Raw genomic sequence first — 15,736 nt, 5'->3', positions numbered from 1 at the left:
TTCAATTGTAAAATTGAGAAGAACCATTAGCATTTACTCCCAACAGAAGACATTTGTTGTCATTGAAATTTTAAATATTAATCCACGGTGCACTATTTGTTAAGATGGTCCATATTAAAATTTCTGGTGAATACCGTTATCTCGGAAACTCTAGATTAGGAAGAATCCACAAAACTCAGCACAAACATGTTTTCTATGTATTTGGCAAGAACCCTAATCTGATATTTTTAATCATTATTACTCAAAAAAAATAACAAAACTCTCATTTAGCAAGGTAACAAATGCATAAGTAGGGTAATTGACTACTTTTTAACAGAGTATTTAGAAACTTAAAAACTAAATGAAAAAGAATAGGACATTTCCAAAATTTTAAAAAGTTAAAGAGAGCTCCCGAATAATTTTACCAGTAAAAAAATAGAGACGTGTTATTGATATTTGATAACACTTCTGCAAATCAAAAGATTACCATAATAGCTTCTTATGGTTGGTATGTAGCATATCTAAAATAGGATTGAGTACAACATAAGTTTCCAAGAGATTGATAAATCATAAAAATGAAAATTCAATTTGATGGTCGTGCTTAAATTATTGCATCCACTTTTTTTTTTTTTTAGGGTAATGTTAACCAGTGCCCCCGAGGCACTAGTTAAGAACCAAATATAGTATATATTGCATTGAAAATTGTGTTGTCAATCCCTTAAAAGTTAATAAAGTGTCTTTTTTAATTTTAAACTTTCTCTTTATGGTTTTCTTAACTAGTGCCCCGAGGGCACTTGTTAACATGACCCTTTTTTTTTAGGATATTGCATCCACTTTCTGACTTTATCTTTTTCACCATGTTCAATAATTGAATAATGAAGCTGGCACATTTATCATTTGTTCATTATTAGCACACATACCATGACTTTATGTCCAGTTAAAATGAGAACTTCAATATATTATAATCAAGGATGCAAAAGGCAACACTTACAGATTTGGGGATTATATTATACTCGCAAAAAATCCAAGTGTATCGAAATTAATTTTATAACAATACATGAGCACAATGAAAGATACAAATGCTGAATAACAGGGTAGAGCTGTACAGATGAAAAAAGACATACTGAGTAACCCAAACCAGAAAATCGAGGCTTATTTGCTATTTCTTTCATATCTGACTTTCTTCCAAAAAGTCTTCTTTCAGCAACAAGTGCTTGCATTTAGGGGTTGATAGTTGATAAAATCTGGCATACAATGAGAACAAAACGAAGCATTAAGATAATTGAGTTTATTCAATGTTACTCAACTTTATAATGATTCAACATACAGTGGGAGAAAATACATATCAGATTCAACAGATAACAATACCTTGTCTGTGAACAAGCGAAATGCCTCGTCTGCCATAGCTTTATCAAGTTCCTAAAACCAGAGTAACACAAATTTTAAAGGATTTTGCTATAACTTATATTAAGTATTAAAATTAAAACTAGTACTACTTATATTAAGTATTAAAATTAAAGTAGTATTAATTTTTTGTCGTTGCAGCAAAAAGTACCCAATAAATGAAAATGGTGAAAATAATTTTAGAAGAGATGGTGATTTAGTGAGTGAGAATAAAGAAAGACTTGTCTGTCTTACAATCTCTGCATTTGGGGAACAATCGATTTGGCAAATTAGTTCTTGAAGGGCCTTATCATTCAAAGCATCACGAATCTCACTGGAAGAGGCTGCAGCAGAAATACGATCAGTTAAGAAACAAAAATTAACAAACTTCGTATTAATAGTGAAATTTCATTACTTCCATCCTGCACCTAAAACATTCTCATATTCTTTTATACAGGCGTAAAGTACCTATAGCTTCCAGTTGGAATTGTTGCAACACTTCGCCTGTTTTATCAACAACTAATGGCTTTTCTACAAGTGCTTCCACAACAGCATTGTCAACAACTGATGGCTTTTCTACAAGTGATTCCAAAGCAGCTGTTGAACAATAGAGAAATATAATATCAGATCACTGAAGTTCCTAAAACTAATTGATTATTACGTGGAAACTGAGTTCTATAAACCAAAAATTTTGCCCATATTTAAAACAATGTTGATGTTGATTGCTTCATTTTGACAGCAAAGTGTATTTTGCTTTGGGTTTGATGAGAGTATATCACAAGTTTTTTATTTAATAATGATAGTAATTTGTCCTCAAATCACAATAAGAATATCTATAAGTACACGCCACTTAAGTCTACAAACGAAAGCTAAGGTTACGGTGGAAGCAATCTCTTGTAAAAACAACATACATAGGCTAACTATAACAGACTATAATACTGGATTAAATCTTTATTAACGTCCCAGCGTGAAAATTATCAAGGCAGATAGGGGTAAAAAAGCACGTGTTAAATAGTATCATGAAATGATAAGTGTCCATCATTATCAATATAAAAAATACAAATTATAATATTCACCATGGGAGAGAATGACAAGAAAAAACCATCCTTGTGCGGATTACCTCGCCTAAAGTAGTTATTGAGGTGCATAAAATTCTTACCTGTTTTGGTTTCTGAAGGTGTTGGATTGACACATGGAAGTTCTGCAACATTGAAGTAAGACTGATTAATTCAGGTATCGCGTAGGAAATTCCGAGAAAAGTCCACATGGTTAAAGGCCTATGGCATCATAGCTATGCAGTGCAAATTAATATGAAATATCTCCCAATTTTGATATGTATGGCAAAGTCAAAAATAAACAAATCATGCAAGCATTTTGCAATCAAGCGGCACAAACGGATTAAGAACTTGCTTGGATTGACTTATTTGAGCTTATCTACTAGCATAAGCACTTGCGATACAGTTTGAAAGAACTAATGGAAACAGCTTATGACATGTCCATAAACCGTTTTCAGCTTATTTCCATAACCACTGCAGGGTAGCTTATGAAAGCAACTTATAGCATATATGAAAATAGTTTGAGTTTATTTTATCTTCGTTATAGAAATAATCTATATACAAACACTTATATGATAAGAGCTTAATTAAGCTGTTTAACCAAACAGGACCTAAATAGATGACATGCCCTCCAATGAGAAATCCAGGGCATTAACCTTTTTACTTTACTTGCATTACATCAAACATACAATAAGCAAAACAAATAACCAAGGAGAACATGAGTTAAAGAGCATAGATAATTATCACATACCTTTGTGTTTCTTGAAACAGGCCAGAGAACAACTACAAGCAGAAAAATACAACATCAAATGAGAGCATAACAGTCTTCAAAAATCAAATGATAATAACAACAATAAAAAAAATGTGGAGAGACAAGTGTGTGGGATATACTCACTAAAGTAAGTAACATTTAGGGCATTTGTACTTGGACTGAGCTTTGTGGCAGATTTGACATTGTTTAGGACCCATTGAACTTGAACTGAACACAAAAGGTCAAAAGGGTCCCTGAATAAAACCGAATCACATAGAATAAATCAACTATTTGAATGGAAAAAAATAAATAAACTCGAGTTTTGCAATTTTATCAAGTATTGCTATCAGCAGATAACAGAGAATCAACGAAAACGAAATTGTGAAAGGCATCGCCATGAGCAACTAGATTTGTCGCTTCTTTGCGTCTTAACTTTGGACAATTCAAAAGCGGAACAGCAAGGAAGCTGCAAGCATCATTCAAAAGAACTGAAAAATCCGCAACTAGGGTTTAGCAACCCTATCTCACCAACTTAATCAAAATCATGTTTTTCACCCTATGGTAAATAAACTCTGCAAACACTCCGTTACACATTTTTTCACAACCACATCTGAATAGCACGCTTCTCGCAACGGCGATGTTTTTCGTATATTTTTATTTTTTAGTAGTCAAATAGTGTCTGTCTTTACAAGCAAAGAAAAGGCAACAAAATATGAAGTTCAAAAGCTAAGCAATTCTATCAAACAGGTGGTATGCATGAATAGGAAAACTAGGAGAAAAAGAAAGATACAAGTAAGAGTACCTTGCTTGGGGTTTGTTTTACTTTTTCTTGACTTGTTTCGTTTTCAGTCTCTTCTTTCTGACATGCTCCTTTCGCTCGCAACTGAGTGAGTTATGAAACAGAATCAGCGAGAAGAGATTCTTGTTCTTCCGGGCTTTGTTGCTTGGGCTACAATGGGTCGGTTTCGGGATTTACTTTTTTCACCCTACTGCCTTCTCGCGCGCCCTGCAAAAATTCTAAAAATACCCCTGGTCCGGATTACATATTCCGAACCAAATTGTTAGTGTTTCTGGAATATAAAATCCGGACAATTACGATATGAATATTTTGTGTCTTTCTTTTATGTCAAGAGTCTCTGTTGACCGTTATACGACCCGCATAAGCTGCAATGCAATTGCAGGGGTCGTATGAGCGGTCAACAATGACCATGACACCACAAACACTCCTGAAAGCTACCTAAAAAACTAATTTTTTTGAAGAAAATGTAAGAAAGGAGGTGAAGAAGAATGAAGGAAAATGTTGAAGATCCAAGCCTTTTTATAGCCTTAAACAAGTCCTAGGTCATTTGGAAGTCAAATAAAACGTGTTTTTCATTCAAAACCGTCCAAAAAACGCTTTCAAACTCCACTGACCGGCCAAAGCTTTGGTGAAACGTCACCGGCCAAATTGTTACTGAGTGGTTCCGGATTTTATAATCCGGAATGCATGCAGTAGTTCCGGATTATATAGTCCGAACGACACCAGAATAGCATAAATGATGATTCTTTTGGGAAGGTGGTTCAAAGAGGAGCTTTTGAACTCGATCCTGCCGGCCTGCCAACTGACATGTTACGATCGGCATGCCGACATGATCGAGTTCATAAGAACCTCTTCTTTGGAGTTAGATCTGCAACACAATGAAGAAAAGCAAGGTGTTTTCAAGAGGATTTCTTTGAGTTAGATCCTGCTGCCTTGCCAAATGATATATTCATCTGGCAGGCAGCAAGATCTAACTCATAGAAACCTCTTGATATTTTTGAGTTATCTATCTATCAAGGATGCATCAAGGACTATCTATATATATTTTTGACAGCATGCTGAGGATCTTCATCATGCTGTTATATAGAGATCTATATATTTAAAACAGCATGAGAAAGATCCTCAGCTTGATGACAAAAATTTGCATGGTTTGCTTTGGTGTGTTTGTGCGTTTTGATGGTATTGAAGGTGAAAACCGGAGAGGATGTATTTATAGAGGTCCTTGGATGTTGTGGACCACATAAACTCTTAGTGCAATGTGGTCCATACAAAAGAATCCTATGCTGAGGCATTCCGTTTTCCGGAATACACTTACGCCCTATGTTTTTCCGGATTTAGTAATCCAAAAAGCATATATTTGGTGATTTTATCGATTAAATGAACATCTTTGCCGTAAATTAAAACATAACAAAACACGCAATTAATCTCAATAACACATAACTAACGCGCAATAAAACACGCAATTAAAACATAATGCAACAACTTAATTCAACAACACATAACTAACACGCAATTAAAACAACATAAAACACACGATTAATTAAAACATAACACATTATCACGGATCATCTAAACCAACTTCTTCCTCCTCTGGACACTCCAGCAGAGCCCTGATCTCTTCGTAGTTCCTGGGCCGGTGCAAACTTTTCAGAATTTGTTCAACTCGATCTGTCCTCTAGCGCTGTGCTGACCAAAGACAGAGAACATGGTTCTCACGTCGCCATCGTTTGTGAGTTTCATCCGGCTGAAGCGTAGAGATCCGGCTGAGTCGGACAATGGACATCGATATTCAACACCGACCACCCTCCTCGTGTCTATGTGGTTGAGTTGACGGTTGATTTGATCCAGCTCATCCATCAGCCCGGAGAGGGTGACATCATCGCGAATCCTAAATAGATGGGGTGGTGTTCCACCGTTGTAGTAGACTGCCGCTAGCTTGGTGTTCGGATCAAAGCCATGGAATTCCATGATTTTTTTCCTGGTGTAGTTTACTTGTAATGAAATTAAGGACCCCTATTTATAGAGGTATTTGGGCGTTGTGGACCACAAAAATTGTCGATGCAACGTGGGCCACATAGAAGAATCCAATGCTGAATCAATCCGGATTCTAAAATCCGAACCAACCCTCACCATACACAGGCGGAAGTTCTCCTTTGATTCACCCCATTATCGTCTTTTTCCGGAATATATAATCCGGAATGTATGTGCATTCCGGATTATATATTCCAGATTGCATCAGAAGCTTTTGGCCGGTGGTCTGCACCACAAAGAAAACGTTTTCAAACGTTTTGGGCGGTGGTCAAGTGTAAAAACACGTTTTTTGACCGGCATTGATGACTTCCCCACCGTTTTTTTATCCCCCCTCCCCTCTAAATATGGTCATCTTCTACAATTTCTCACACCTTCTTCTTTCTTCTCTTCTTCTCTTCTACAACGATGTGTTTCCATCGTTGGCCTTTCATAGAAAGAGGCCTCTTTGAAAATCCATCAGCGGTCATATGATCGGTCAATAGGGGAGGGATCAGTCTGAATCTGAGGTTGGTTTGCCTGGGTGTCATGTTGACCATCATGGTCTCTTGTTCCCTAGAGGCACCTGTGCCCCCTCTGTCTCCCCACCAACAGCATTTCTTCTTCCCCGCCATCTTCTTTCCTCCCACATTCTTTCCTCTCCATCAGTGGCTGGAGTTAGAGCTGGAGCCACTGGTATAGCTTATGTAATAGGATAGGATTAGAAATAGTTTTAGGATGTAATAAGCTTAAAAAGCTTGAAAGCTTGAAAATTATTGTAATGTATTGTTCATATATTAATAAAATGATTTCTTTTTATTCTTATGTCTTTTTATTTGTGTTTATTATTTTTATTCGCATTTTATTTTAATTTTACTTATGCTAAAATACGATTCCGGATTTTAAAATCCGGAAACATCTGAAAAATACTAACAATTCATTCCGGAATATGAAATCCGGATCAGGGGTAAAATTGGAAAAAAATAGGGCGCGCGAGGAAAAACATAGGGTGGGAAAAGTAATACTCGTCGGTTTGGTCGAGTGAGTCCAAGTTAAATTTTTTTCTTCCCATTTGTTTTCCTTTTTTATAAAAAAAAATTGCTCAAAATATGTGACTTTTTTTTATAATAAAATATATGATTCTTTAATAGTACTAGTAATTAAGATTAAGATCTTTAAAAAAATAATAATTAAGATTAAGATTATAGTTCCACACTAACTAGATAAATAATGATGTAGTATTTCATCTTAACTCATTTACAATGACCCGATATTTATAACATAATTTTTGTTTGTGTTAATCCTCTGATTTTCAGAAGAACGGGTCATTGAGTAATGTTTGACCGAGAATTATTTGATTTGTAGACAAAGTGATAAACACTGTTGAAACTCACACACACACTTTGACCGAGAATTATTTGATTTGTAGACAAAGTGTTAAACACCGTTGAAACTCACACACACATGACTGTCACATTCCGAGTTTGTAACTCGATGAAGATATCAAATCTAACAATATTGGTATCGTCAATTGAGTTAAATTTTATAAAATAGTGATAATATATATTTTTGAAACCGAAGAATTATATGTGTATTAACAAGAGGGGTACAAATTAATTCACTGTCTTTTGTTTTTTAGGTTTATGTAGTGTCTTTTTTTTATTAAAAGAGAATTATATTAAAAACACACATAAAAAAGTCATCCTAACACAAAGCGTACCAGAGAAACTAAACGGTCACAATATTACAAACCAAATGACCACGAAAAACAAAAGAAGAAGAACTAGGAAACAACCGTTAAACAATACAAAAGGCTATTCCTCCAAAAAAGATAATTGAAATCAAACAAAACATTACTAGCTTTCAGCCACCAATAAACCAGTAATTTGACATTTTCGCTTAATGCTTGAAAACGATTAGTCTTCTTTTGAAAAAGGGCAATGCTATATAGAGTGACAAAATATATAGCGAAAATTTCACGAACTTAATTTTAAGTACTAAAAGCTTGTTTGTTATATTAATTTCAAAAGGTAATGATATAATTGACTGTTTGCCACCGCCACACCACTTGGGTTGCATGCTAGACATGTCTTCATGTTTCCGTGCTCCAGCCTCCCACTAAATCAAAACAAATATTTTCACTTACAAATTTGGTCATAATTGTTAATATAAATCAAACTTGGAGGAGTAAAGGTGAACAAGCTATATAGTTAAAAGCATGATGATCAGTTTTTTTTATTCTATGGTGCCTCATTCGTGATTTTTCCGTGAAAAAATATTCGCGACACAAAGCATTTCCCTTTGAAAAAGTTTCAAATCCTTCTGTTCTTTTCCTTCCATATCACCCAAATAACAAAAATCCAGATAATAGTAAAGGTCATTCTAGCATTTTTTTTTTAAAAACCGTCAAGACAGCTAAATTGCAAAAGATTGTCCTGCAAGTTACCATGAAAAACTGTTGCAACACCTAGCCAGCTGAAAATATAACACTAAATGCTTCCAAACACAGTACTAATAAATGATGGATTTCCTCCAACACATATGTAATGTCTTTCTTAATAGCGTATTTGAGTTTTTTCTTTTTTACGTAATAGCCTATTTAAGTTGTTGCATTATAGTTTGACTTTTCTCACTCTTTTTTTCGAAGAGATTGTCCCCTAAAAAACTTAAAAAGAGGTCATACTCATCAAATAACTGGTCCATATCAAATATGACTATCCACAGGAAGCAGGCAGGGACGTGAATTTGGCACCTTATTAGCCACAAAATAAGCTTGTGTGAACATGAGACTTTGAGAACATGTCACAGACTTTTCCTCCTAGAAAGAACACTCCCCAAAAGTCACAAATAATTTATTGAACGTGTTACGTGGTCAGTCATGTTCACTCCAGAAGGATTTAAACAACAAATGATTAAATTACAAACACAATTGAGTAAATTACGTATATTAAGGCAGTTACTAGTTTGTTAATTCATTCTATTTAATTATATACACGAAAAAAGAATTAGTTTATCGTCTAAATCACCTTTCATGACTAAAAAATTGATTTATTGAAGAAAAAAAATTGAATTAGATGAGGAGTATTTTAGAGATATTATTTGAAAATTGTGAAGTAAAATTTGCTTAAAATTCATTAGAAAGATTATATACAAAGCTAGAAATTTCAAAGTTAGACTTCTTGCTTCCTACTACTAGTCAACCAATTTTGTTTGCCTCTTTACTTTTCTCTGACCGTGGAAAGCAATCCAGCTTCAAAGAATCCATAATATTTAAGACCATCATAGATTACTAGTTACTAGAACTTTTACCCGTGCTAGTTGAATTTTGTTGTCCCATTCTAAAGTCAAGACATGCCTCAGGCTCAGATATCCTGTAAATATAGGACCACCCAGTGGAATCGAACAAGCACTTTTTATTCTGACACTGGAATCCTCCCAGTTGGGCCAACCCTCGCGGGAAAGTATGATAATTCGTTTGACTATTCTTATAGAGTGCAATATTATGGAGGATTACACTTAGAAAGTTGCTTTTTTGACAAGGAATACTTCCAATTGACACATGGAAATGACATTAATACCCCCGGCGGTAGTTAACAACCGCTGGTAAACACGCCGGTTGTTAACTACAGCTGAGTGCCAGCGGTTGTTAACAACCGCTGTGTTCTGCGATTAAACAACACCAGAACCCTCATTTCTTCATTTTCCAGAAACACAAACACTATCAAACTCTCTTCCAAATTTCTCCAAACTTCAATTGCACGAATTTGAGCCCAATTTCTTCAATTAGATTACAAGTAAGTTCTCTTCTTCTTATTTACATGTAATGTAGTTTGTTTAGGGTGTTAGTTTTGATAATTTTGAGCAAAATGTTAGTTTTAGGTAGTTTTAGGTTAGGTTAGAAAATTGAAAATTATGCATGATTTAGACTGTTTGATGGATTGTTTATGTTGTAATTGTTGTTTAGAGACAATGTAGGTACAATGTAGCCCTTTAGATGTTCAAGTAACACTACTTATGCTCCTAATTTAGAATGCACATAAGGTGTTTGATAAAATGCATAAGTGAGGAAATCTTGCTTTTTTTGTGTAATTTTTTTTTCCAAATATGTTTAATTTTATAATGTATATATGTTGTAATTATTATAAGCTTGGATTTTGACATTTTTTGGCAAGTTTAAGTATGACATAATGTGGTATGTTATATAAAGTATGATGAATGTGTTATATTAAATTTTAGGGTAAAATATGCTTTTCGTCCCTGTAATTATAGGCCATTTGAATTTTCGTTCCTGAGCTTACTAATCCTCCCATTTCGTCCCTGTAAAAGTTAATCACTTGAAATTTCGTCCCTCGCCCCTTTTAATCACTGCCACGTCAGCAAATTACGAAAATGGCATGGGAAATGACGAAAATACCCCTGACTTATTTTTTTTCCTTGAACAAAAATTTCAAAATTTTGAAAATTCTTTTTTTAAATTAAAAAAATCTGAAAAAATAATTAAAAATCATAAAAAATTTCGGAAAAAAAATGTTAAAATTAAAACTGAAAAAACTGAAATTTTTCGGAGAAAAAATCGTAAAAAAAAATTAGGGAAAAAACTGGGAAATTTTTTTTTGTGAAAATTCTTTTTTTAAATTAAAAAATCTGAAAAAATAATTAAAAATCATAAAAAATTTCGGAAAAAAATGTTAAAATTAAAACTGAAAAAACTGAAATTTTTAGGAGAAAAAATCGTAAAAAAAATTTAGGGAAAAAGCTGGGGAAAAATTTTTTGAAGGAAAAAAAAACAAAAAAAATAAGGCAGGGGTATTTTCGTCATTTCCCATGCCATTTTGGTAATTTGCTGACGTGGCAGTGATTAAAAGGGGCGAGGGACGAAATTTCAAGTGATTAACTTTTACAGGGACGAAATGGGAGGATTAGTAAGCTCAGGGACGAAAATTTAAATGGCCTATAATTACAGGGACGAAAAGCATATTTTACCCTAAATTTTACGAATGCCTAAGTTTCATTTTTGATATGTTACATTATTCAATTTTTTTTTTTGATATGTTACATGTTACTTGCTATGTTCAATGCCTTAAAAGTTTTAAATACATTGTATGAATGCCTATGTTCGCCTATGTTCAATGCCTTAAGTAAATGCTTAGATACATTGTATTCTTAAATACATTGTGAACTTATTTATGTTTTTTAAAATTTGTTTTGTACAGATATGGCTAGGGATACAGATGAGCAGCAGCGGGTTATTAGTGTAACGCCCCATTTTTATTCTATTATTTTCAATAGATGTGTGAATATTTTTATATGACTTTATTTGTTATATATATATGATTTTATGTGAAATATATATTTTATATGATTTTTGTGTGATAAATGTTATGATGCTATTTTATTATATGATTTATGGAGTTGTATTTTATTTGAATGAATGTTGTTATTATTTGATAGAAATAATATGAGAAATAGAAATATTATAGAAATAGTATTTATTTTTGGTTAATGGGAATTAAGTGGAAATTAATAGAAATTAAGGGAGTTGGGTGAGAAAAGAAAAGAGAGATATTTTTGAAGTAAAAGAAAGAAAAAGGGAGAGAAACATTTTTCACGTAAAAACATTAGAAGAAAACTGGTTTTGGAGAGAAAACCTAGAAGAGGCCAAGAGAGAGCTAGGAAGGAATCGATTGCGGTAGCTTGTCGTTTGGTGTTGCTGAACTAAGGTAAGGGTGGGATTCCTTTCAATAATCATGGTATATAATTCTGATTTTTGATGATTGTGGTGTTTTGGGCATTAGGGTTAGAAAGTTTTAGGTTAATTGCTTAATATGATGAATTGTGTTGTTGATGCATGTTTCTATGTTATTTGATTGCTATATTGCCTAATTGAGCCTGAAAACTACTGTTGAAACGTATTTTGGGTAATCAGGGATCAAAAATTGGGATTTTGATTGAAACGTCGGTGTCTGAATGTTCTACAGACAAGTGATTATGTGAGGTTGGGAAAACGATTTTTTTTTTTGAGTGGTTTAAACTTGAATTTTCCTATAGAATATGATAGAGCTTAGTGTCAGGAGCGCATGAGCGAAAACGGCATCGAAAACGGATTAACGGTTTAGGTTTTACGCACGAAAACGTGAGAGGTAGAAAATCTGATGTTGTCTGTCGAACTATGAACGTGCCACGATGGCATCCCAACGTGCCACGATTTTTCCAGGAACGAAACCATTTTTAGGCTGTCCAAACGTGCCACGATGGTACCTTAACGTGCCACGATGAAGTATTGACTTAGACTATTTTTGACCTATTTCTATGCCTCTAAAGGGGTCCTAAGATGTATAGTAAGACCCCAAATCAATAAACTTAAGTGTTAGGGATTTAGTTGAGGTGTTTTATGGATATTTGACTTATGTTCTATTGATCAAAACTTAATTGCTTTTGGGGGATGTTTTAGACTTTGAGATGAATGTAATTGATTTATAAATATATACTATGTTGTTGATTCCCGTTGTTGACGTTGTTGTAACGTCTAATGTCAAAGTTGGGGAGTGTGTCATAATTGTTGTAGGCACATATGTTGTTGTTGTAGTCGTTGTTGAAGTTGTATGTTGATATACACAAGTCGAGTCCATATGCATACTCATGTTCTGTTGGGGGCTTATGCCCTGAAATGTTTATCATTCAAATTGTTGGGGGCTTATGCCCTGGAATGTTATCATTCACCTGTTGGGGGCTTATGCCCTGGGATGCTTTAACCATCCAAATCGTTGGGGGCTTATGCCCTGGAATGCTTAGCATTCAACGCGCGTAGATTGGTACCACCTGCATGATGCATTAGTTGTTGTTGTCGTAGCATTGTCGAGTTGTTGTTGTCGTTGTAGCATTGTCGAGTTGTTGTCGTTGTCACATTGTCGAGTTGTCGGTGTCGTTGTGGATAACGTTGTTGTTGTTGTTGTTGCTGTACCTTGTTGCTGAAAATAATTCTGTCGTTGCTTATGTGTTTATTTATATACATTATTAATGATGTCTGTTGTGATATGCTTGTTTGTTTTCATTAATTTGATGAATTATATATATTATTATTGGATAAGTTTCTCAACCCTTCTGCGTATATGTTGCATCGACCGTGGGTAATGTGCAGGTAATGATGGCTTGTAGGTTGATTGGCTCAAGTGTCTAGGGCTCTGATACATATTAGGATGGGGATCGTCGCGAGTGTCTTCTCATTTCTCTTATGTATCACATATTTTGGAAAAGACTTGCTATTAGAATAAAGCTGAATTATGTTGTGGCCTTTGTGCCAAGATTTTTATTGATGTTGAATTTGGTTGAATTTATATTTTAAAGAATTATTCCGCTGCAGTTTGTAAGATAATTTAAATGTTGGTATTTAAATAAATAGACAATTTTCTATTATGAAATTTTGATTAGCAGTGTGACACTCCGTTTTGTGATTACTCTGATTTTATTTGTTAATATTACGTTGTTGGGAGAACGGGGTGTTACAATTGGTATCAGAGCAGGTCGGTCCGTCCGGCCAATTAGTAGAGTCGTGTCGAGCCATGTAGAGTTGTTTGACAATTTATATTGTCTTAGTTGTGCTGATTTTTGTTGTTATGTAGAGTAAAGACCTGGAGGCTGCGAATATTATCTGTTACAAGAGAAATAGAATGGCTGGAAGAAACGATGCTGCGGTTGCTGCTGAGTTGGAAGCTGTAGCCCAAGCTATAGGACAACAACAAAATGTTGGTGCTGGTGTTAATGCTGATGTAAGAATGTTGGAGGCCTTTCTGAGGAATCATCCTCCTACTTTCAAAGGAAGGTACGACCCTGATGGAGCACAGACATGGCTCAAAGAAGTTGAAAGAGTTTTCAGGGTTATGCAATGTACTGATGACCAGAAGGTGCGTTTTGGTACGCACATGCTAGCTGAGGAAGCTGATGACTGGTGGGTGAGTCTCTTACCTGAATTAGAGCAAGGTGATGCAGTTGTGACTTGGGCTGTGTTTAGGAGAGAGTTCCTAAACAGATATTTCCCTGAGGATGTTCGCAGAAGAAAAGAGATTGAGTTCCTTGAGCTGAAGCAAGGAAACATGTCGGTGACAGAGTATGCAGCCAAGTTTGTGGCGCTGGCTCAGTTCTATCCACACTATACTGGAGATAATGCTGAGTTTTCCAAGTGCATAAAGTTTGAGAATGGTCTGCGTGCTGATATTAAGCGGGCCATTGGTTACCAACAGATCCGTGACTTTTCTGCTTTGGTGAGCAGATGCAGAATCTATGAAGATGATACTAAAGCTCACTACAAGGTGATGAGGGACCGTAGGGGTAAGGGACAGCAGAGTCGTCCGAAGCCTTACAGTGCCCCTGCTGACAAGGGTGTTTTATCTTGGTTTTCGGGTGTCAAACATTGATTACGTTTGAACCTTTTAAACCGGTGATATCTTATTTTTTTCTTGGGAAGGGAAAAAGTAAGCAAAACCCTTGAGAATCGAGGTCCGGGAGTTGTTTTCGCTACGGGAAGGTGTTAGGCACCCATAACGACTATAGTATCCTATAGGAACCGTCTTTAATTTCTACGCGCGCGCTTTATTTTTAAATGCTATTTTGAAATGATATTTACACCTAAAGTTTGCTAAGTGAAGAATTGGAGGGAGAAGAATGTTTTTGGATTTTTATTTTAGTTGAATTGAAGGAATTTTGTTCCTTGCCTACGTACCCGTTTAAGGGATCAAATCCACCGTAGTTCTCTTCCAAAAATGTTTTTGTTTTTGTTGGTTGATTTTAAGTTTGAAAATGAATTTTGAAGAATGAGAGAAAGAGGCCTCAAGGGCATGAGAATTAAGAAAAAGTGGGGTTTGATTAGTTGTTTGCAAAGTATGGTCTAAGTATGGTTATAGTTCATTGAAATTTGATTAAGAAAATGAAAGGGAAAATTACAATGGGATTTTGATCCCAAGGTTTATTATGAAAAAGAGTTTGAGTGAAGTTTGTTCAAGTTTTTTTGAAAAATGATTTTTTTCTAAGTATAAATCCTAGGCATTCATCTAAACATACAATCCTAAACATACATCTAAACATGCATATTCTAGCTATATACCTAAAGTGATGTGTGTGCATGTGTCGGTGCTTGTGTCGGTGTACATCATTAGAGTCCATTGTCCTTATTACATCATTGGCCTAGATACATTCTATGGTCTTGCAAGAATTGAAAATGGCATAAAAGTAAAATACAAAATATCCTAAGTTTTACATTCTAAGTCTTGGTGAAACTTAAAGTGCAAGAAGATAAAGGTGAATATGAGATGAGATGGGAATGCTTATGAAATAATGAACAAAAAGGGTTAGTGATAATAGGCATAGTATGATAGGAAAAATTGACAAGGAAATAAAGCATGATAACATGGTAAAATGGCAAGGAAAGATGACAAAATATACCTAACAAAATACCAAAATCCCAAGCACACAAAAGACTCATAACCCTCATATTATGACACTTTTCAAGGGGTTTTGGGGTCAGCCCTAATATGAGGGTCTCAAGAAAATCACAAGCCAAAGGGTCATGGTATACTCTTAGGTCTATTTTGCACTAATTCACACGCTAAAATTCAAGTAACTTGCCATGTAAGAAACCAATCATCACATATCACAAACAACACCAAATATTCCAAACTAAGCAACAAACAAAGCCACAAAGTTACTCTTCAAGCACCAATCATCATGGGCCAAGATTTTGGAACTAAAATGTACAAAAAAGCTTCACAA

General features: G+C 34.8%; 1 protein-coding gene across 2 annotated transcripts; it reads right to left on the bottom strand.

Moving 5' to 3' along the window:
- Positions 1-916: 916 nt before the first annotated feature.
- On the bottom strand, positions 917-4,133 carry LOC146956234 (HIT-type Zinc finger family protein). Of its 2 annotated transcripts, none has more exons than XM_085727741.1 (8): positions 3,992-4,133; positions 3,313-3,422; positions 3,169-3,200; positions 2,522-2,563; positions 1,831-1,959; positions 1,618-1,706; positions 1,348-1,398; positions 917-1,223 (listed from the first exon to the last, which is right to left on the bottom strand). In XM_085727741.1, the coding sequence occupies exons 2-8, from the start codon at positions 3,384-3,386 to the stop codon at positions 1,200-1,202; spliced, it is 441 nt and encodes a 146-aa protein (XP_085583867.1). In that variant the 5' UTR covers positions 3,387-3,422; positions 3,992-4,133; the 3' UTR covers positions 917-1,199. The 2 variants fall into 2 exon arrangements, with proteins under 2 accessions (XP_085583867.1, XP_085583860.1); XM_085727734.1 differs by having other exon boundaries at positions 3,971-4,108.
- Positions 4,134-15,736: the final 11,603 nt, after the last annotated feature.

Source organism: Medicago sativa, chromosome 1 (assembly GCF_051527215.1).
Source record: "Medicago sativa cultivar Bolivia chromosome 1, Bolivia_mono, whole genome shotgun sequence".
NCBI lineage: Eukaryota > Viridiplantae > Streptophyta > Magnoliopsida > Fabales > Fabaceae > Medicago > Medicago sativa.
The sequence above is the reverse complement of the archived record's forward strand: the minus strand, read 5'-3'. Positions and strand labels throughout refer to the sequence as shown.